Raw genomic sequence first — 24728 nt, 5'->3', positions numbered from 1 at the left:
AAACTGATAGAAGCATTGAGCCCTGGACCTTTAACTAAGAAAACACACAACTGCACTGAATTTCACAGGGTTGAGGCATTTCAGTGCCGAATAATAGTAACTCTGGAACTGCTAAAATGCAAACAGCGTATGACTTCAGCCATCATGAATTGCATTACATTAAAGAAACACCTTTCAGAATTTCTGTTTTACAGAAGGTCTAAATTCATGAATCCCATAAATATTTTTAAAACTAAAATCTTCAGAGACTTTCAAGGTATGTCATTACATTTCAAGGTATGTCATTACATTCACAATTCGCAAGTCAAAACTTGGAAATGAAAATAGTGTGTCTTTATTGACAGTCTGCCACAAATTACTGTATAAACTTAGAGTTAGCCAAAAATGTATCTGCCACATGGGAAGATCCTGAACATTGCAAGCACATCTGCAAAAAGTGGATGCTTTCTTATAGCAGGTAACAGATGTTCTGTTACCAGCTCTCACTATAGTGCCATATGCAATCAAAGTATTGTTTTTACACAAACTGTATGAGGCTCAGTAGAGTCACTATCTCTTCATTACTGCAAACACACAGAGATGTATATGTCAATGTTAAGCCTTCACTGACTTCAGTGGGACTCCTTTATCTCTTAGGTGAGCTTGTACACAATGTTTGCAGGACTGGAGTTTATGACTACAGAAGCTGTGACAAGGGGGACAAGAACAGACATACTACAATAGGAATTCTAACAATTCAATGCATCCATCTTACTGAAGGAAATCAGTATCTTAACATACTATTGAATGTTAAAAACAAACAAAGATGTTTAAGCACAAAGTATATATTTATACCAAATAAAACAACTGAAAAAGTATTACATAAAGAAAAATAATGTAACAGAATGTACTTAAGTACCTAACTTACAGTCATGCTCATATCTAAAAGTAACATTGGTAACTAATATATATAATTTTTGACAAGGGTGCATTTAAGAGTTCTCTAACATACAACATTCTAAATGTGGAGAGTATTTTTTCCAAGATACAGAAAACAAATTATTTTACACAGGCACACCTGTTAATTTGTATAAAAAACATGCTTGTAAGTGAAAAGATCACTTTAGTACTAATTTACCAGATGTGTGAAAACTATGTAGTGTTAATCATGTTGAAATCGTCTCTTCTCCTTTTGCATTGGTGAGCGCCAACACTGAATGGTACAATATTTGATCCATATGGTTTACTGACACTGCAACCTGTTTCCAAGCAGTAGCCCTGCCCAGGTGTTGAACAGCACAGTACTGTACAGCCCCATCTGTCTGCATGTAGTGTATTTATAACTAAAAGCTATTACAATTATTACAGTGATTTCTGTTTCAATATATACATCAGTATAAAATACTACCCAAAACACTTTTGCATTTCAAACAATTTCAACCACTTCATCAAACAATGCCATTTGCAGAATTAAAAAAAATAATCCAAATTAATGTTGATTGCCAACAGTACAGCATCTCTATGGTATGTTTCCTAGTAAATGAGAGAACGGAAATGTATTAAAATCAATTAAAATAAGTATCACAAAACAGAATTAATGTTAGAGCAGTTCAAGGATTCCCAGTTTGTCAGTATCTACCTTAAGTAGTGCTACCCAAATACAGTATAAGCCATTTAGTGTTTCTACAATGAGAAGAAAACATTCAAATATTAAAGCTGTGACAAACACACAAAAGCAAGGAAAGAAAATTTGTTCTGTACTCATCCCTGTTGCAGCAAGGTACAGCACGTCAGGAGTTTGCACTCAGTGCTTCGTATGTGCTATTATACCTGGATACAACTGTGGAAGACGACTGAAATGGAATCAACTCTGAATTTTCCTTGCTGTTGTGGTTTTATGTCAGACCATTCAAGTTACAACAGCTTAGTGTCTTTTTTTCCTGAAGGGAAGAGGAGAGAAGAATTCATAATGAAACTGTAAAAATGCTACTAAAATCCCTATCTCGGACACAATATACTGCTTTAGGAGCTACTGTGTCATTGCACAATATAAGTGGCCTATTAATCGCTGAATTATTGGTGTAGCAGAATATATTTGTCATTGTGGATGTGTTTTGAAAATTGGTATTTGAAAACCTGCCTGTATTCCATAACAAGCCACAAATAATTTTGTGTATTTAGAACACTAATATCCTTACGTAAAGTAGTAAATGTACATTTATAGTGGCAAATTTCAAATCTCTGCCTCTGCTGCTTCAGTTTTAAAAATGAGACTTGGTTCAGAGTTTTCATTCTTTACATTATCCTAAAACAGAACTATTTCTGAAGCATTAAAAAAAATCCAAATCACAATAATAATATGGGGGTTTTTTTGTTTTGTTTTGCTGATTCATTCCTAACTTGAAAAATAATCAGTCTTCAAAAAAAACACAAAACAAAAAACCACAAAAAATCTTTCCCCAGGAGAAGTCCCTGCTAGCTGAGATTTTTTTCAAAACCAAGTTTCACGCTTACAGTATCTTTATAGTCATGTTATACACCCTTGAAAATAAAGGCTCATGCTGAGAATGGTGACAGGCCCTTAATTATAGAGGTGTTAACTAGTGACACTATTTTTCATCAGAAAAAAACAAAAGCCCCACAAAACTTCATAGCTTATACTGAAAGTTTGATTCATGCTCGTTTTGTTCGTTTAAAAATACTCTTTGGAAACTGTGTCAACTCTTGCAGACAACTTAGTGATACATCTTTTCCTGTTAAAATAAAGATAATTCATATTCACCTCTACCCCATGCTAAGCTCTACTACTAATATACACTTCATTACCTGCTCATGTCACCATCTAACACGTATCTTTACATTCTTCTACATATAGTGTCCAGGGCTTATTTTTCACCAAACAGAATTTGATAACTATTACACTTCGGAGTTTTTGTTGAGGATTTTTTTTTTGGTGTTCTAGCCTTTTCAATGCAACTTAGAGTGATATTAATAGTTCACACTTTTCCCATGCTAACTTAAGAGAAACTTTTCATAAAGTTTTTTCCCATTAAGGATTTTAAAATCTAAACTCACTTAGCTATCAAAACTGAAAACCAGAAGAGAGATTAGATGCATCTGTCATTTTAAAATGGTTTCTGCTACTTTAAAATGCATTTAAAAATTGTACATACGACACTTAGGATTCTAACTTTTACATTGCTGCAATCAGATTCTAATTCAAAATCTCACAAATCAACATGAAAAATAAGCCACTGGTCATGAATTATAATGATTACATTCGAAGCTAGCCTTTAAAAAAATAAAAAAGTTACAGGCAAAACATACTGGTTTATGTACTCACTAGCTTATCAGGCTACAATAGGCATGTTTTAAGTATAAAAAAAGCAGACAATTCAGATTTAAATAAGACTATGTGAAATCAGAAAAAAACCTTAGATTTCACTATTAAAAAAAAAGAACACCTATAATTACTTCCCATCCTACAGCTACAGTTAAACCAACTAACAAAAATAATCAAACTATTTTTGACAAACAAAAGTTAGGCTAGAATATGTGGCAACAATCAAAGTTCATATATGTTTCTATGTAAAATGACTCATGATTTACTATAACATAAAATATGAACAAGAGCACTTTGTGACTAATGAAAGAGCTACTAGTAGAAACACTTAATGCCAAACAGTCTTCAGCCCTCCTTTAAGTCATATCTCCAAATCAGTATTGACTTCTTTTGACCAGATACATCATTTTTGGCTTGTCACCCCAGTATGTCATGTTTTACCACTTGCCACAGGCAGCAGGAGACACCTAGCTGAGCAAACTACAAGCAGTGACATGCAGAAATTAACTCTCAAATCCGAGTACTTAGATAAAATGATATGCAAGCGCACACTAGGACAAAAGGAATGGCATTCGTCATCCAAATAGGCTCATCATCCCTCCCACCCCCCTTGAACAGTAGTTGCAACAGCAATAGAAAAAGATCAAGAAGATGTCTGTTCTTCAGAGTCAACTGTGGAAAAAAGTCAGCAATATATAACAGCAGCGATGGACAAGGAAGAGCAAAACGAAAGAATCTTGTTGAATATTTGTTCATTTACTTTTTCTGAATGCAAGCCAAAGTGTGCGACACTGGCTTGTTCTGAACTTCAGATACAGATGTCCTATTCTCCTTAGATCCTTCACAGATTTAGAATTCAGTCTCCCTGAGGCCCCTATAACCAAGTAAGAAAACTCTCTTTATCTAGCTTGGTGGCTGCCAAGACAGATTCCATGTCATTAAGGATGTCAGAGCTCAAAGCCTCTTGCAGACTTGGCATCAGTTCTTCTCCTTCTATATTCATCCCATCTCCTTCCAGTGTCCCAAGGTCCACATTTGTCCCTGGAATGGCTTCAAGGTAGTCTGGGAAACGGTTCTGATGGGATGGTATGTTACTTTGGCTGATACTGTCACCTAGTTATAACACAAAGCAAGATGGATATTAAATATACTGGAAGTACCAAACCCACAATTTATCAGGACAACTGGTCAAAGGTTAATCCTGTATCTTTTGCATCATACAAGCAACATGATTCATAGAAATCCATCACAAAAACCAAAGCTGATTTGACTACATGCAGATATGCAAAGAACATGCCTTTGTTTCAACCTTTTCACCTACTGACCCAGATCTCTACAGATCTTTGATGCCATTTAGCATATTTTAATTTTTACACTTAAAGGAAAAAGACAGCACTGAGTCAAATATTATTTTGGAGCAGTATTAGCAACACTGGATGAGGTACTGTTCTTAGCTCTGAACAGACAGTATTACTTAAAAAAGCAAATGGACACTCAAATTCCATATAACAACAGGAGTGATACTATTTATGAGCAATCGCCCATCCTCCCAATAGAGTTGATTACAAGTATGTTTTTCACAAATCTAGCTGTAATACTTCTATTATAGAAATAGAAGAAGGTAGAACAACAACACGAAAAGAATCACAGCCTCTCAGAGTTGTTTGTTTTCATTGCAAAGGGACCGAGCATTTGATGGATGCAAGTATATTTGTAAAACATGATGTACACAAAAACAAACCTGTATCCATCTCATCAACACTGTTCAGGAAGTCATCGGGGGTTCTGGGTACACTATAACTGCTCATGCTAAGTCCACTATCTGTGCTTTCATCTCTGGAGTGATATGTTCCACTGTAACAGAAGAAAGGGAGCAAAAAATGAGGGTAGAGTACTGAAGAAACTGAAATAAATGCTTGTTTTTGAACCAATTCAAGGGCTTTGAAAACATTGCTGTCACAAGAAATACTCTATTTTAATCAAAAACTGAAGCCTTTGTGAGACACCTGGGTTTTATTTTATGCAGACCTTGTCCAATTAAAACCATATTACTTAGATTCAATTTAACTTGATGAGAGCATACTTAAGCAGCTTTAAAAAAACTGCCTACCTGTGGTTCTGCAGTTTCAAACTTTCACACCCACCCACAGCTAAAAACCACTAGAAGCGTATCACAGATAGTCCCTAATGTTTAGAAAAATAATAATGGCATACCCTTTCACACTTCTTTAAGGATAAAAAAAATATTTCTAACTACTAATGTCCCCTTGTTTTAGTCAACCACCGAAGTGTATTTTTAGGTCACTACTGTCATAAATAGGAGCTATAGTTGGAACTCCTTTAGCGATTCTTCAATCGCTTCTCACTGTTGCATTACTACTAGTTCAGTCATACATGTCATGGCAAGAGAGCGCCCTAATATAAATCAAACACTGGCACAGAAACTATCCTGTAAACAAACCCTGTTCAGAATGATCTTGTTGACAGAACAGTTAACAAAACAGTGATGGCACGGGGTTTTACATGCATTCACTTTCTTACTGCCATCTTACTGCCACTGGAGCAAGCAAGACCAAGAAAGCTGCAGTGGGAATTTGGGATGGGGGGGAGTAGGCCAGTGTATTGAGTTTATTTAGCAAGGTTTTTGTAGCAGGGAGGCTGCAGGGGTGGCCTCTGTGTGAAGACACCAGGAGCTGACTCCACGGCAGACACAGCTGGTTCCAGCTGGCTCCAAAATGGTCCCACTGCTGCCCAAAGCTGAGCCCATCAGTGACAACGGTGGTACCTCTGTGATAACGTACTTAGGAAAGGGTAAAAACCCCACTGTGCAGCAGCTGGGAGAGAGGAGTGAGAAAATGTGAGATAAAGAGCCCTGCAGACACCAAGGTCAGTGAAGAAGGAGGGGGAGGACATGCTCCAGGTGCCAGAGCAGAGATTCCCCTGCAGCCCATGGAGAAGACCATGGTGACACAGGTTGTCTCCGCACAGCCCATGCAGGACCATGGTGGAGCAGATATCCACCCTGTAGTCTGTGGAGGACCCCGTGCTGCAGCAGGTGAATATGCCCTGAAGGAAGCTGCAGCCTGTGGAGAGTCCATGCGGGAGCAGGTTCCTGGCACGAACTGTGGCCTGCATAAGCAGCTGTAGAAATACACTATTACCTCCTTCCCCCTGCATCTCCTAATATCCAAGCTTCACAAAATATTTTCAAAATCTCTATTTCTTCAGGTTGTGGTAGCATTCACTGAGAATCTTTACTGATTTTCCAGCTGGAATACTAAATGAAGATCAACTTGACTTACTGTTCAAATTAGCATTTGAAGACATACTGATCCTTCTCATAATGTGCTCATGGAATATATAGTGTATGCCTTTTTGTCAAGTATGAAGAACCAAACAGATGATGGTTGAACAGCTATTCAAACATTGGATGCAAGTACAATGCCATCAGCCATGAATATATATATATATTAGATTTTATGAAGACATCTTTGCCATACAAGAAAGAAACCTAACGTTTCTTTATAGTTAAATCATATTTTTTTTAAAGATTGATTTAAAAATATTATCACCACACATTCGATAACAATTCTAATAATTAAGCTATTTAAAACTTCTGTGAAAAAACCACTGGTTTACTTTGTGGGACAAAATACTAAAACCAGAACTGAGACAATGCTGAACTAAATCACTCTAGCTGAGGCAGCTTTTTGGCTGCTGCTCTCACACTTGGAATGTGCAGCTCTTTCTCCTGTGGTTCTGCAGTTTCAAACTCCTCAAATCACTCCTTAATACACGTTTCCTCTTTCTTCAGCAAGGATTTCTTCATTCAGTAGTCACACCACCCCAAATTACTGCATGCCAGTAAACTGCATTACCCAAAATAGAGTGGATGCTTCTTCAACTAAGAATTGTTAAAATACGTGTATACCAAAGAAGAAATCTCAATTTAGGAGTTAAATAGAGAATTGCTATCACTACCAATATAAATCCAATAGACAAAAATAGATAAACAGAGTGGCAAACCAAAAGGTGAAATCATCTAATAAAGTCTGCATTGCTGGATGTCCTATTTAAAAAATAAAATATACCACAATGACAGCAAGTACTAAAGACAGCAGGCACTGTGCGTCTACTCACTGTGCACACTACTGTGCGTCTTCTCAAATTGCTCCAATGTAGCAATTATTTTCTGAGATTTTTTGGATGTTCTGATTATGTAGGCAATGGAAAATATTCAACTACCTAAACTTTGGATATCCAACTTTGGTACTTAAAGTTAGGAGGACTGTCTCAGCAGGAACTTTATATATACCCTATAAAGATAGAAAGAAGCATTTCTCTAAGTCTGAACTTTAACATAAGGGATATCAAGGAGATCTTTAGGGCAAAACTATTGGACTGCTGTATCTAATTCAGAGAGAGCAACACATATACACAAATGTCCTTTTTAAAAATCCCTTTCCCTTACCCATGTGCCAGAATTAAGTGTGGTGATGTACATAAAATTACCTAGAAGGGGACAATGCTCAAACCAAAATGCAAATTAAGATATTCTGAACTCAAGTGAGGTACAGATTTTCAGTATTTTGCGTGGAGTAAGGCCTATAAAAAAAGCCCAGTTAAATATATTTGCAACTAGGCAAGTAGTATTTTTTTGGACTTTACAGTAAATAGTCCTTGCTAATTATTAACCTGCCAAAAAATTACAAACAACATGAATTTGCCCTTCCTAGCTCTTTTCCTGTTTCTAATTAAAGGTAAAGATCCATCATTTCATGTTTCACGTGTGTAGACACACAGTAGATAAACGGCATTAGTCCACTGCCATGGCCATGTGAAACCTAAAGATGCGTTTCTTTCAGATCAGAAAACAGGTTTTGAAGATGTGAGGATTCTCCGTAATTTAAGAAAAAATTTCAAAATATACCTGGGCTCAATGTATGATGGCAACAGCCTTCCAGAAATTCAAGATAGTATGTGACTAGAACACATCAAGGCCACCATCCATCTACAAAGGCTTCTCATAGGAGAGCAGGTCCATTTTAAGGTTTCTTGTCCTTTTTATGCCTTGGGACAGGGCCAGCACAGTTAAGGCTCACACCAGATTCCAGGATGAATTCCATGGAGGACAATTCCTCCCTTTAATTCAAAATGAAGTTTTTCTAATCAGATTTATCTGTGTAGGAGATAAGTCTTCCAGAAGGGCTTATCCAAAACTTGGAAATACCACTTACTTCCTTAGGGAGTTTAACAACAAAACACCATTACTTTCTTCTCCATGTGCAAGGCCTTTTTTTTTTCTCCAATATATACAAAGCACTGTGTACCTTGAGACAGAAACTTTTCTCCCGCTGTCACAGTAACACACACAACACTAGCACAGAAAATAGTTCATGCAGTAGGAGAAAAAGCTTAAGAGCACCAGGTGTTATTTACATAACTAAACTATATGAATGACAACAGATTCCACTAGCAAGATGGAAGGTATGTTCCTGCACCATCTCCGCTGAACTTTAATAATTTTGAGAATTAGAGTGAGGATAGAGTATATGAAACGACGGAGAAGTCTCCTGGAAAAGGCAGAAAATGAAACAAACTTAAGCTAAGCTGATGGAATAACAATAATTGGAAAAGTTACATACAATGACAGTACATCTTTAGGGATAAAGAACCTAAGTGTGAGATATCAGCAACATTAAGTTATTTAAAAGAATATGGGAAGGGATTTATAATTGCAGCAAAGGTTTACAAATATTTTAAAACAGTTTTCAGTATCTAAAATTACAGCAGGTATTTAAAGCTTGGCCTACTCCAAAATCATGCCAGTTCTAAGATGATGTGGACTTCTTACCTTACGAGCAGGTTTGAAACTGTATTAGTGGCAAAAAAACACGGAAGTTAAGACTTACATTGAAAGAATCAAGATCAATTTTATGGGGTTTTCCATGACTATGATAATGTACCATTAAAGAGAAGGACGAGTATGTTGTTATACTTCAAGACCACTTACAGTAAGCATCCTAAAGTTAAGCTAATTTCAAGGTAATGGAGTGATGAACTCTGACGGAATGCGTAATTTTTCTCTTTTATGATAGGGGACACTGAGTTGATATCAGTTTAGAATGCTGACAAAATATAGTCCAAAAGAACTACAAAATTAACCATTCCAATTTAAGATCAAGTACTTGATACTGCTGAAATGTTAGTAGATTTTTACTCTATTAATTACAAGTTTACGTGGCTTGGAGATTTGACTGATTTACCATTTTCATGTTTTCTTTCCAGCATGCTAAGTAAAAAATACAGATACAACTTATCTCAAGCTGCAGCAGCTTCTCCAAAGTTGTAATGGCTAGTATGAAGCATTTACAAGCTGTAATTAGAACAGTATTTCCAACCAACCAAACATTCAAAATCAGAGGGATTAAGGAAAGTTATATGAAAAAGACTAGTCTATACCGTAAAATTCTCAATCGTGAATTAAAAGATCCACTTCAAAATAATACAGCATTTAAAATGAAACATGCCACTATTTGCAGACCTAACATTAACAGAGTAAAAATACTGCTAAATTAAACACCTGAAGCAGAGGGGAAGGGTGAATGGAGAAACCTTAAAATGAACCTCAAGGTGTAGTCCTAAATGTGCCTCACAGTTCATTTGATCTCATAGCAAGCTATTCACAAATTCTTCTGAGTCAGTAATTTGAAATGACTGTTAGTCAACAGATTATGCCGAGGCAAACATGTTATGACTTTGAATAAAAAACCTTCCTACAAGTCTGAACAGACTACTTCCTCCCACAGGAGACAGCTTTTAATCCTCAACTTTTACTAGACTTGCCATTTAAGGAAAGATTCATTTACAGCTGTGGCTTTTGGCACAGACAGATGTTCAAAATAAACTATTACATGTACCAAACAGAATTTTAAATCAATTTTTTTCTCCTCAGTAGCTACTCCTACAAACCTGTTAAGAAAGGGATCAGAACTATTTGTAGTCATTGTTCTCAGTTCCTGAGACATTCCAGGAGATGACACGGGATTTTGAGATCCACCACCGTCTTGTTCCATTGTTGGAAGCTGGCTACGAAGAGCCAATTCCTAGAAAAGAGGGAGGGGGAGAAAGAAAGATCATATTAGGCATTTGAATGCACTTTTCAGATACATAAACACATGACATGATAGGTAATTGATGCTTTTACTGTTTTCAATTACAAGTTTTAAATGAAATTAAGTTTCTGAAGACAAAGCAAGAATTTTTACTGGCTTCAATGATAATGAAAGTTCCACCAGCCAAGCCCAGTATTACAGAGACTTTACTGTAAATGTATTTATGGATATAAATATCTGTATGTTTACATAAATTTCTTCTAGTTCACTTCAATATCCTTTTGCTACATCTATTCTTAAGATCAAAAAAAGAATTGTTAACACTATCCGATTCCTAAGATAAGTCTGTCTAGCTCTGCTGACTAGCACTTTTTCCCCCATTTCTTTTAAGTTCTGATTTAGTCCCTGGTTTCTTTTTTACCTTGCTTGCTTCATTCAGCAAAGTTTCAAGTCTTTCCTTGCAAGTTCCCATTCAGTCCTCCTGTTTGAGGCATGCATTTTGAAATTTCTGATTGATCGAATCAGTGATTTGTCCCATACATATATCTTAAAGCTCTTCAAATCCCTTGCAATTTCTTAGTAAAACTAAGACACTGCACTTCTGAAGTGCAGTTTCTGAAATTACGAACCTAGATTATATATATATTTTTATGCATTTGACTGTGCACCAACTTGAATCAATCCATCCATAAAGCTTGCCATTACTATTTAACGAAAATAAGTTTTAACATAACATACACAAAATTAGAGACGGGTGGAGTTAAGCAGCACTTCATGTAATTTCCAGGGCCCTCTCCCCCTTTTTAAACAGGTAATCCATGAGTTACACATATGAAAAATACAGTAATTTTCTTCAAGCACCTCTCCTAAAACATCAAGTCTGTGCTTTGTTAATGTAGAGAGTGGTAAGGAAATCTATTGATTATCCTGTTACCATTATGAGCAGTATGTGGTATCCAGGCTGTGCCTGGGAAGCTAATCTCAGGCAAAACCAATCTTGTCAGTTGTGACAATACTCAGTATTTCTCACTTGTGAAATGAGAGGTCTTCACGCATTCTCAATTATGAGCCTAATGACTACTGTAGACTTTTAATATATAAAAATAATCTTTCTCCAATTCTTCAAAGTGATTTCTTTTAAAAAAAGTCTAAGATTATTTTATTTTCCAGCAGATTCTGCCAAATACTGACTGCTTCCCTACCACCTGTTTTTTTTCTCCTTTTCTAATCTGCATATGCTACACTCCCATTCCTGTGGATTATTATTCTACATATTCCTTTAATACCAAGTTTCATGCCTTGCACTAGAAGGTTTTCTCACTCCAGTTGATTAGACCTTTGTAGAAAGTGTACAAACATACCACTGGTTTTTGTGTTTGTCACATCCAATTGCCCCCTCCAAGTAAAACCAGTCCTCTGCTTAACACCACTTACTTGGCCACTGTTCTAATAAATAGTAATAATACTCCTTCTTCCCATTTTCAGATCACAGGATGGTAGGTACCTTTAAACATTTCTATAGGCTTATCCATATGATTTTCATTTGCTTATGTAATAAAACTAAGTGCAAAGACTATATAATGAGGTCTCACTTCACAGCTAAGTTTACAAGCTTGTCAGTCACATCAGCCTTGATACAAGAAGGTTGATACATAGGTGGACTCAATCCATTTGGGGAATAAAACCAAATTTTTAAAAAAAGGTTTTCTTTCCTGGAATGCTTCCCCAATGGTGATCTGAAGAAGGCAGGTGGTCTTAGAGCAGCCATCCCAGAGATGGCTCAAGAACTGCTCACTCACAATCTTTATGCCCTTCCTCTGGAAACCAGAATTCTTCAAAATGTCACTGAAGCCTTCCCTTCTCTGAGAAACTGCCTTCATGTGATGTAGCTACTTTTAACTAATTATGTCCTTGCTATTTGTCCAATGAAAAAGGAGGAAGGGAAAATAAAATAATAATTAAAAAAATCACTTGATTTTGCACCACTACTTCTAGACTTTTTTCAGCTGTGGGTTCATACCTGGAACACAGCACACCTTCCTTCCTCACTCTGATAGCAGAGCTGCCAAATCAATGAGTGCTCTGCTCTTACATAGCTACAACTACCTCGCTGTGGCAAGAATGCTCTGTCCTTTTCCTCTTCCCTCTTGCTTTGATCTGTGCATTGCATTTTTGTTCCCTTGGGCTGCAGTCCCCAACTAGGATGAAGAGGAAGGGCCAAAAGTGCCTGTAGCCTGTGGAAGAAGCTTAATCACACACCAGTGCCCTAAAGAGTGATGACAAAGCAAAACCAACACAGAGTCATTTCTGTATATAAAGCACTAAAGTGACGTTACATCTCATTGTGTGGTAGGCCTGGTCTTTCCTATCAGCCCTGCCTTGTGATGCAACAGTTCAAAAAAAAAAAAAGAGAGAGAGAGAGAGAGAGAGAGAGAGAGAGAGAAGAGGAATCCATATGGGTCCCCCTTTTCAAGAACTGCTGACACCAGAAACCCACAATTTTCTCTTCTGTACCTTAAGAAAAAGAAGTCAGTACAAAGGAATAAGGAATTTAGAAAAATGAGAAGGTTACCTTTCTATTTCCTAAATCCTTAGGAGCAGGTGAGATTGTTGAAGTTTCATCAATTTATGAATTTAAATGGTATGGTAAAAATAAATGTAGCTCAGATACTAGCCAGCTAAAAAGAAAAATCACATTTCACTGAAGGCCCACTAAAAAGAAATGTATTAAACCAGGAGAAAAAAACCCCTGTATTTTGCCTATTCTTTGGCATGTACAATGTAGTGAAATGAGTCTTTTTAGTGTTAGCACTACTTTTATCTTTGTTTCAACAACAACAGTGCTAAAAGTGCAAAACTACAACTATTTTTAACTATTTACAAGCAGCATTAATGCTACTTATTCAGGAGGCAGAACTACAGCACTTCCCCCTAGAAAGAATGTTATTCCATTACTCATCCAAGTAATTAATTTATGTCAATCTGGGAGTCTGAAAGAGAAAGGAATTACCAAAAAAGACGAGGTATTCGGAAACAATACAGCAATTTTTAATCTTTGTGTAAGATAAGCAAAGTTTTCTAGAAGCCCTAAAGAGTGTATTTAAGACTATTTTTCCTAAAAGGTGCATGTAACGGAAGCTAAAGTTGTGTTGCTTGAAGAACGATCCTTTTATTTCTTCTTCCTTATAAAAGTAATTTTCAATTTAAAAAGTTATGCGTTTCCTACACTTAAAAGAAATGTATGGGAGTGTACAAGCCTCTCCCAGCTCCAAAAAGAGCAATGTGAAGTCTAGGCTTTTAGTTCATGCTTTAAAATATATCCTTTATTAGAAGTATTTCAAGTCTGGAGGCAAAAATAAAACCATGACAAAATCCTGGCTTAGATTTCTATAACTTGATCTCATCCTATTTTTGTAAGTATGTCAAACTTTTTTAAAGTACTGCTGGGAAAATAGAAGCTTAGCATTCCTATTGTTAACACAAAAGCTGAATTTTGGTTATTGCATAAAAGACCAAAAAGATCTGTCATCTCTTTAAGCAAAGTAATTTTAAAAATAAGGTCAGCATTGTGTAATTTATTTGGCTACCCCTATCTTCTTTTTTTTTTTTTTTCCCCCATAATTGCATACAGAATAAGTTTTACATGAAGTTCCAGGTCATTCACACTATGTCCAAATTAACTTTTTAAAATTACTATTTTCAGAGCATTTTTATCTTCATTGAGCTTTTGAGGAAAGGTAAAAGACTCCCTCGTACAACTCATGTATCATATTCTTATTGTATTAAACATATGACATGCTACTCAGCATGAATTGATATATCCTTATAATTGGGGTTTTTTTGGTAAATTTACTTTAAAAGGGCCAATTGTAACACTTCTGCCCCCAAACACTGCTCAACTATCAAATGATCCACAGGCTTCACTGGGATGGGAGAGAAGTGTTAGAAGACCACGACACTTATGGGCAGACTTTCAGCACCAGTTATTTCTCCAGACTAAGTATCTACGTACTTGTTTGAGGGTCACAAAGTTACAGCATATGTACAAAAAAACCCAGGGAAACACACGGACAGATGAAGACCAATGAATTCAGCAATGAGGAGTTATGTAATTAGTGAAGAGTAAGGGGAAAACATAAATCCTTCAGTCTTGCAATCATGACAACCAGCAAAATTAATTTAAGAGGTGATACTGATAGAGTGACAGTTAATTGTATTGTATACACTTGGCAAAGAACTCAATGCTACATACTGGCTTCTCCATAAACACTCTGTGAACAAAAGCTTTTAAGCAACCCTTTGCAAGCACAGATACGGCAGCATAAATTGGAATAGACATTTGTAAATGAAGTCTGGCTTCTTCTCCGGTTTTGCATCCTTCACTGTGCCACTGCTTCATGCTCCTCTTGCTATCTATCTGCCCATGGCTCCAGTACTGAACCTGCCCAGCTGGGGTGTCTCAGAGCACCAGCAAGGAAGGTACATGTCAGCAGGAGTCAGCAATCATGAAGGCCATGCAGAGCTGGATGGCCTCCCTCTACCAATTTTTGTTTGCTTCTGGCAAAAGCTGTTATTCATGGCCATCTCGTACTCAGGTCAACATGACTCATATCTTCTGCTGACCAATTGCTTTAGCAGTACTTCTGTGATTAAGTTTTGCAACTGCAAGCAGCACCAGTGACTCCAGGAAATCCATTGCAACGAGCTACAACTCCTATACAGACACAAAATGTGTCCTGAAGCAATCAGGGGCATAAAAAACGGACGAAGGCAACGAATGCAGATCTGATTTATTCTATAGACTTTTAGACAGGGTATTTATCCATAGACATCTCCATTCACAGGCAAGCAATAAAATGATTTTGTTAATCTGTAAAGCTTAGATGCTGCAAGTGGAATCAGAGCTTCTGAATTTTCAAGTTACTCGTATAATAGAAGAATCTTTCCTACTGTGCAACTTCTAGCTACCGATGCTCAGCACTTCCCACTTAAACCAACAGAGTGTGAAACTCAAATTCTACAGCTCTTGCCACACAAACTAATAAAGTTTCACTTAGATCTATGGTTTTCAATAAGGAATGAAGCTATGCTATTTCAGAAGCCAAAAGAACATTTAAAGCACTTAGTTCCCAAGATGGCTGAAGAATATCAATGTTGCTTTTGCAGTAAAACTAGCTGAATTCCACATTTTGTGTATTTTGATGGCAGCCACCATACCCTTCCCCCCCAAATCAAGCCATACAGGACTCCTTTCAGTAACGCTTGCCTATCTATGTCCAATCATGCTTGCATTTTCTAGGCAGTCTTTAAAGTAGTACCTTAGCGTACTGCTCAGCAGAAATACAAAAGACTTAAATAATAATAAAGTCAAGTAACGTCTCCATAATTTCTACAGGACATCCAAATTCAAGCTGAAATTCCCAATGCATTGACAAAACCTTCTATTTAATAGTGTTTAGAAGAAGCAGAGTTTGTTAGTCAGGGCAGAGGAAGGTGTGTGCCCTATCTCTTAATCACTGTGGGTCACAACCCAGGGGCAATTCCACAGTGACTTTTTACTGATAGTTACAGATGGCCTTTGACTGCATATGCTTACCCCTCACTTCAGCTGGAACTAGCATTTGTATGGTCATACACTAAGACAAGTCAGAAAACCGATCTAGCTGAAAAATATTTTTTTTGATAGATGAGGTGTCTGACCTGTCTTGCAGCGTACCCACGTCAATGCTTCAGCTACTAGATTATGAAAAAAACAATGTTAGACACATCCTGTTCTGCTGCCTTGTTACTAAGGCAATCTCTGGCAGACAGTTGAGTTTAATGTCTTAAACTGCTGCAGTTCCGTTTGCCAGAGCATGTCTACCAGACCTCTCAGTCATAAGTCATTTTATTAAGAAGCAAATATTTCGCTTTAAAAATACCACACAACTCCCCAGCTGCAGTCTTCACCCCAGTTTAGGATGGCTCTAGACAGCTGGTTAAGCCTTCTCCTGAATTAATTTCTGAAGTCATGGCACTGCATAGGTGTCCTGCCTTACCTGTAAGCCTCATGGTGCTCTATAGCAAAGCTCTGTGCAACTGATGCAGAGTAAATGACAGGTACTTGACAGATTATCTGAACTAACCTTTAGCAACCAAAAATACAAGTGCTTTCCTAGAAACAGATGCCTGTATAAACAGAGGCAATACACTAATATTGGTTACTACTTACAGCTATGAATTTGCTGCTAGTGACTTGTTATTTTCTTCCTGCATCTTAGAAACAATTTTCAAAAATGTTTCTGTATACCAGTGGTCATGTCTTCACTGGTCAAAAAAGCCATGTTCCAAGACCAAATGGCTGGCTTCAGTACCTTACCTCTGTTAAAAAAATCCCGAAACAACAGAAAAACCACCAAAACCCAATACCAAAGCCCCCCCAACACGAACACCCTTGATGAAACCAAGACAAGTCATTTATCTTGTTAATCTAGGTCAGCTTCAGGTAGCACACAGAGGTATGGGAAACGAGAGATTCAAAGGACAACACTGTTTGGGATTCAGTAAGAAACTAAAATAACTATTGCCCACCATTTCCACTGAGATTTGAACACAGGTATATCTTGTTGTTTAAAGACATATTACAGGGAAGAGAAAAAACGCAAAAACCACCAAACCAAAACCTAAGTCCTCAGTAAAACTTCCAGCTTCACTAACATCACAGAAGTTCAAGAGTACAGAATTCAAGACTGTACTTGTTTTTAACGATGCCTTCCTTGCTTTCTAGAAAACGTCACAAATCTGACAGTAACACACTTTGTACTGGTGTACATGTAAAGTGACTGAAAAAAGCTTTTATTGAAAAATAGTAACAGTGTCCCAAGAAATTAATACTTTCCTGGAACACTGGAAATCATCTCGACTAAGGTGATGAAAGGTGTCAAACACCAACTAAGATGAACTTTTTTAAAAAAAGGAATCGTAGGAAACCAAAATAATATTTCAACAAAAATAATATTTCAAACCCAGTAACTATTCAGTACTGTAAGTGCTTATAGTTTAATGCAGTAAGAGCAAATACGAAAAAAATATGAAAAAACCCCAGTGATTCAGCAAACAGTGACAGACTGGCCATATGTCTTTGCAGATTCTTCACCAAGTAGGGGAATTTCCAGAATGTCACTCAAAAGTTAGTAAGAAATAAGTCTGGGACAACGGGACAGAGAATATGAAAGGTATTTCATAAAATATAACGGGCAAAAGAATGGAAGCAATGAACAGAGAGCACATTCCAGGTATGCAGAACTACCAAGAAAGCAGCACAGAGATATCAGAAAGGTAAGCTGGAAAGCACAAATGAGCAGAGTAGCAAGGAAACAGGGCTGTATCTGGTTCTCAGACAGGGATCTCCATTCCGTGCTAGAAACAAGCAGCAAATATGGAATGAGCAAGCATATACAGGAGGAACCTGTCACATAAACGGCTGTGTAGCATGCTGATCTTACTAGCAAATATGCCAATATTAGCAGTAGACAAATAAGAAATCCTCCAGTCTTAGCACAAGAAAGTAGTCTGCACAACATCCAAGAATAATGCCATTAGCACCTCAACATTATTTGCCTCTATCTCTTTACATCGTATACTGGAAGGCAAGAAATCCATTACCTAACATCTAGCCATCTTATGATTTATACAAAAAGACATCTACTTTAGGTGAGACATTGTTGGCAACCAGATGCTAATTGCAGCAAGATGGAAGGAGAGCTACTGGGTATGGAGAGAAAGTCAAGTCGCTCAATCCCTTAAATAAGACAGGTAGGCACCTTTAAGGTGTTCAAGATAACTGATGATGACGAGTGTGAGTAACTGGACAGATGCTTGGTGTTTTCAAATTCCCTGGATGTATCAATAGCTCTTATTTATACACAGTAGATATGGAAGTTATAATTTTTGCGTCAAATACCTTTGACTTGGACATTTTTAGAAGTATAATAAAATAAATCCTCATCCAAACAAGAAGAGTGTTTTACACTACTTGCTACAAAAGATGAAGCTGAGCAATTGTTTAATCTTTCCAGGAGGTATTTAAGTGCTAAGGCCTCCACACATAACACTTGAGTCTTAGCGTCACTACAGGATACTACAGTATCATGGCAGAGAAATTAAAACTGGCAAGGACACAATGTTCACTCAGTACCAAAATAAACCTCACCAAAGATATCAATACAACCATGGCACTGTATCCAGGTTATGTAGACAAAAATGTCAAGAAGGAAGAGGAGGTTTGGCTGGATACAGGATGTTGGACTAGGTGACCTCCACCAGTCCCTTCCAACCTATTTGATTCTGTGATTAAGCAAAGCTCAGAGATCCAGTTAAAAGTTAAGGAATGTTTCTCAGGTTTTTTAATCCATATAAAAGACATACTTCATTAGAGGCAAGCTTCAAGAATGCTGGTGTCATATAATTTCTTTACAAACAGAAGACCTTGACAATCCCTCTCTAAAATAGACTTAGTCTTCCCAGAATTAAGAGCACTGAACATATGAAGATTTTAGTTTCAGCATTCCTTAAAAGAACATCTAAAATTTAGCTATTATTCTTCCCCCAAGCACAGCTTTATCATCATGAAAGCAGGTAATTCCTCTAAACGTCATTAATTTTATTCACAAAGGAAAGAAAGGATCTGTCAAAAAGAAAAAGTTGACTGAAGAAATGTTCGTTCTTTCAACAGATTTTTCACAGATTCACTACGTTGACTATGACCTGATAGGATGTACAGATTAGGACTTCAACAGCAGTATCATTGGAGAAGACAGACAACACTTGCCTCTATAGTACAAGGCCTCAAGAAGCATTTAGAGAACAATTTCCAGAAGCAGTTCTCTAAGCACCTTCTTCCATGTGTGGCTGCTTCACTACATTATTGAAGTGACACATGAAAACACAAAAAATACATTTAGATGATACAACATGAATAATCTAGTATTATAACTTTTAAGTTGACACAATTGCCTACTTTTCTATCCACCAGATCACTCAAACCTACCTTTATTCACTATCCCAGGCAGGTGAGTATACAGGCGAGCCTGGTATGAAGCCAGCTTAAATGTAACTGGAATACTGATGTTTGCATAAATCCTTTCATTAGTTTCCATCCCAAACAAAGTAGAGTGACCACTAGATATACATTTAATGAATTCTCAATAAGGTCCCTTTGAGTTTTTGCAGCTTTTCAGTGTTTTAAGCCAGAATTTCAAGAAGTTCCAAAAATCTGATCTTAAGTATGAAACTGATCCCAAAGTTCTCCATTTGCTGCATATTTCTGAGTTGGCAACAGGAAGAAGTTACTGTGGAAGAGCAACCAATTGTATGACAGGGCTTCAGGTATACAAGAAAACATAGAATACACTTTTGGCATTCAGTAAGAAAAATATCTCTTCCGAATAACCTAATTGTGGCGGAAGATAAGGTGTTTCCAACTGGTGTGGAGGAGCGCGCTTCTCTGTTTATTCCCTTGTAACCACCAATCCTTAAGGAACATTTTCTCCTCCGTAATACCATCTAATACTGATCAACGAGATCATCATGTGGTTAATGCTCTGTAAATGCATTAAATTATTACACCTCAATTAAAATGGTTCAGTTTTAGAGCTGCACTGATATTGCCAAACAAGAAAGTATTTTTTCCAGGGTGTCAGCACTGTTTCTAAGGTCTGAGGTTCCTATTTTGAGCATGACCTTCTCAGGAAAACTCATAATGTACTAATTTTGTGGTACTCTTCAGAATGCAATAGTACACCAGTACTCATGGCTTCCAAATACAGGATACGTTCTTTTACTCTGTTTTTCTTGCCTAGTGCGCACAGTGTTTTTTCTTAGAAAAACGAAGTACAATACAAGGCAATATAAATATTGTCCTAGGAACCGGTAGATTAAGAATACTGTTAGCAATAGCAAGCAAGAAGCTCTCTGAATATATCCATAAATCCACCCTTTCAGAGATTCATTCCATATTCAACTTCTTAAGAGCCTAAAAGAAGTCTGCGTTAAACTGTTTATTATGCTTCACATTTTGACTAACTTTCTTTTGGTCTGAGCTTGGGAGGCTTTACAGAATTGTTTCCGATACAGAAAATGTATCTGTGCAGGAGCCTGTTAAATGTCAAAATGGAATAATTACATATTATATCCCCATAGCAATCATTCTTAGTCTAATGTATTAAATAATTGTTACACTGTACATGCTTAAAAATCATAAATATTTCAAGAGACTTTTTATTAGCTGGTTACAGATATGCTTCTTTAAGATCATACCTGTTTAAACAAACTGGTAAGAACATTCATATGAACAGTACTTATAAGTCACAAACTACTACCTTAGATATAATGGGAGGTTTGCTTTAAATACACATCTTGATGACATCAGGACTGGAACAGCAGTATCCGCAAGAACGCAAAATAAGAAGCTTGATTTCAATGCAGAAAAATGTGCAATGAATTCTTCATTTGCTTTTAAATATTGATATAAAGTTGTGGTAATGCAGCACTCAAAAACAATGGTAGGGTCATGACCAGAGAAGTGGTTCAAAAGTGTGTATGGCAGAGCTTGGGTTTTTTTTGTTTGTTTTTCTTTTTTAGAATGCCTTTATGTAGCAAAAAGTACCCCTGCTAGCCTAATTTAATGCTTTCATTTTTCTAATTATGCTGAAACATCAGTTAAGAGCCTACCTGATGTTTTGGAGAATTTGCTGTGCTGGGATTGATATTCCGCAATGCCTAAGAGTAAAAATAAGATGGATAAAAATTACTTTAGCTGCATGGTTTGCCTATGCAGGCTGTCTTATAAACACCATCTTGCAGTATCGAGCCCCTGAGACAGGCCAGATGAGACAGGATAAGGGAGTTAAGAAACTATGAAAATCACGACACAGTGAAACAAAACTCACAGATTTACCAAGGATGCATATTTGACAGATAGCTTAACGACCAGGGAGAACAACATGAAGGGAACTGGCTGCCACCTGGTCCAAAGTTAGTCAGGTTCTCAATGACAACTGAGGCAAGACGACAATTAGAAGGCCTACCTAGAAGCATGCTAGCACAGGGTAAAATGTTTGTTGGTGGATTAATTGCAAAGCAGGAACAGCAGAAGCCCAGGTGCTTAAGCAGAGAAAAAGTCCTGATGCCACCTTTGCAATATATTCTTACCTAGAGTACTATAAAAAGTAACGGCTGTAAAGATGACCCATCTTACACCAAGAGATGCTAAAGATTCCTACAAAACAGGCCTTGACTACAAAGGGGATAATGGGAGTCAGATTCCAGGACAGAATACTGCAGGTGATGAAGAAAGAGAAAAGCTGTCTTTGAGAACATAAAGATATTATCCTCTCCTGATACAAGGCCCATCACCCAAAGTGAAAAGGGAACAGGGTAAGATTTTAGAAGGTTTTCCTCAAAGAAAAGATTAGTGCTTTCTCTGGCAGCGTCAAAAAACCAAAGAATATCCTAAGTATCTAGCAGAGATGGTAGTAACTCTTAAAACATTCAGATGGAAAAATCAAAGCAGAAGGCTTAAAGTCAAAAGGAAGTCAAGCCCGAATTCAAAATGCAGAGATTCCAATGTCCAGTCCTACACTTTTTGCTACAGCTGTATTCATATAGCAGAAAAAATACGGAAAGGAATAGCTTGCAGCCTAATTACGAAGTTTGAAATTCTTCAGCATAAGAAAACCACAGGTTCAAAATGCAGCACAAGTGATTCAGTTGTTCCATGCTCCACTCCACTGCTTAACAGATAAGGTTTTAGCAACAAGTGTCTCCTCAATGAATCTTGCATAAACTTTAAAAGTACTTTGAAACCCTACAGACTACGACAGGTTCTAAAAGTGGAAGACTTTCCTCCACTTAAAAGGGAGAAATAAAGCAGCTGTGGGAACCAACTTCTTGCCTTTTTGCATGACTCAGAACTCAATGAATATGAAATACATTCTAAAGAGGAACATCCAATCAGATGAACAGTCCACGTCATCATCCTAATAGTAAAGAAGCCTGTTCTCAGACAGTTTTGTTAGAGAGAAGAATGAGGGAGGAAAGCAAAATCCTTCAGTCTGGTAAGTCAGATGCTTTCACTACCAAGCTGGTATCAGCAACAAAACTAATTCAGACCTTCTTAGGTCTCAGAACTTTTTGTGCAGTCACTGGTCTTTAAGACTCACTGAAACAACAACTTAGCCAAAACAAAACAACATACAAAAGAAATAGTGGAAGTAGGTGTCTAACCTGTGGCCTCACCTGCCGAAGCAGTTCTTGATGCTTCAGTCTCAGCCTTTCCTTCTCCATCTGTAGCTGCTGAAGTCTCATCTGTTGTTGCTGATTGGAGCTACTTCCACCCATCACACCACCTTGGGGACTCTGAGGAGCCAGAGGAGGTGGCTGTTTCACTGGAGCACTTTGGCTGATTCGCTGATTCATGGCTAAGGAACCAAAACAATAAACATTTAAAAATAAAATTCAAACAAATACATGCAAGGAAAGTATTATCCTTAGAAGGCATGTATTAAAAACCTTTATAAAATTGCAAGTCATGACAGTACAAAACATGTAGCTACACTGATGTTCCGAATGTGAAATGTATGCTCACATGTGTTATTCCTGTGAAATCAATGCAACAGGCTCATGTTTAAGAGCACGTACTTGTTCCAAAAGCTTCTGAAAACAGTTAAATGTGTAAGTTGGTGAAAAATTCAAAAGTGGTAATAAAATATTTCAAGTTGAATTAGAAGGATATCTCTCTCTTCTTCCTAATAAACTATTCTCGATTTAGACACAAATAATACAAAAATTGCTTTTCTTATTCATGTGAAATCTTAGAATCATTAAACTCGGGAACCCATAGAATGACAAAACAGATCATCTCACTTATGTCAAACTACATTTGGTTAAAGGTTACCGTTCTTCCCAGTGTGGGGCAAATCACGCAACAATCATTCACATCCATGTCACATCAAGTTTTGAGTGTTACAGACTTCATTTAGGGCATCTTGGCATGCAAAATTAGAGCTGGTACAGAAATGGCAGATGAATTACACAGCCAAAAACACTGCCATCAACACTGGAAACGTTTTGCTAGTGCTTCATTTTCTTTTACCCCACAGAAGTGTGAGATGCATCTTTTCTGGGGTGTGCAGAAGAAAAAAATGTCATCTTGTATGCCTAACACACGAAGAGAACCCATCTTCCCTTTCCCCATAAAAGCAAGACCCAAGACAATTTTATTTTATAAAATAATGCATGACTGGGATGCATCTACTTGACAGGCCTGATTCTTCCCCAACACGAGACCAGTACGGTTAAAGTCAACAGAGGCACTGGAATTCCCATAGTGAAACAGAGGGCTGGGAAAGCCTGAATCTATTACAAGGGCACTATTTTCAGGAGCTTTCAGTTTTGGAATTAGCTTTCCATCTTGTTGTCTGGAACAGCCTGAATCTGTTAACGTTCACAATATGCTGCAGAATGCATTTGCCGAAGCAGTGATGGGAGAGTGGTAGGGATTTATTTATTTTTTTTTTTCTGGGAATGAGGATTATGGTTTGTGGGAACTAAGGAAAAAAGGGAGTGAGCTTCCTTTAGGATGACAGGCTGATCTGGTGCAAAGAAAACCATCTGTTGTATTAGCTTGAATTAATGTTTTCATCATATATAGACAATTCCTGGAACACTTCTAACCTAAGAAAGGAGAATTATCTCATAAAGAATCTGTATCATCTTTTCTCTGAAAAGCCCTTCAGCCTCCACTGTCTTTTGAGTGTTCAACTTAAGGTACAGTACTACTTTTCTTCTATTCCAAGAAAGCCTAAATATATTTATCTCATAATAGCAGTAAAAATGGCTGTTGCTTCACAGCCTTGCTCCCTTTTCCCCTTGCCACAGCTCATCTTTCCATTGAGAGGTAACATATGAAGAAGAAATGCCGTATGCTGACTGGAGTGAGAACAGAAAAGAAAAAAAAGTCAAAACCAGTTACAGACTCAACTCTCTAGACTACCCTTTCAACTATTCCATAGGTCCAGCACAAAGTCAATAGTCTAATGGACAAGTGGGTCACACTTTCCATGAGTCAAGTCAAAATAAAATGAAGTGTCAAATAGCTTGAAGTAATTTGATATCATCTTTTATGTAGTTACTTGTGAGAGCGCTTCATACGTATGATCAGAAGTAAGATAAAACTTCCTGGAAAGGTAACTGAACAGGTGAAGTAGGAATAGAAACTGAATCCCAACACCAAGTAGAAACAACAGAGTGAA

General features: G+C 37.2%; 1 protein-coding gene across 4 annotated transcripts in view; it reads right to left on the bottom strand.

Moving 5' to 3' along the window:
- Positions 1 to 318: 318 nt before the first annotated feature.
- The window catches only part of YAP1 (Yes1 associated transcriptional regulator), a 95370-nt gene continuing 70960 nt past the window's right edge, over positions 319 to 24728 (bottom strand). For 2 of the 4 annotated variants that reach the window (XM_059818511.1, XM_059818520.1), the window contains 4 exons: positions 22714 to 22895; positions 10295 to 10428; positions 5064 to 5176; positions 319 to 4435 (listed from right to left, as the gene is read on the bottom strand). In XM_059818511.1, the coding sequence (XP_059674494.1) occupies positions 4197 to 4435; positions 5064 to 5176; positions 10295 to 10428; positions 22714 to 22895 (668 nt within the window). In that variant the 3' untranslated portion in view covers positions 319 to 4196. Of the gene's footprint in view, positions 4436 to 5063; positions 5177 to 10294; positions 10429 to 21147; positions 21196 to 22701; positions 22896 to 24728 lie in introns of all 4 variants that reach the window. The other 2 variants (XM_059818503.1, XM_059818495.1) reach the window with 2 other exon arrangements.

Source organism: Gavia stellata, chromosome 1 (assembly GCF_030936135.1).
Source record: "Gavia stellata isolate bGavSte3 chromosome 1, bGavSte3.hap2, whole genome shotgun sequence".
Lineage (NCBI taxonomy): Eukaryota > Metazoa > Chordata > Aves > Gaviiformes > Gaviidae > Gavia > Gavia stellata.
This window is presented reverse-complemented; position numbering and strand designations above follow the sequence as displayed.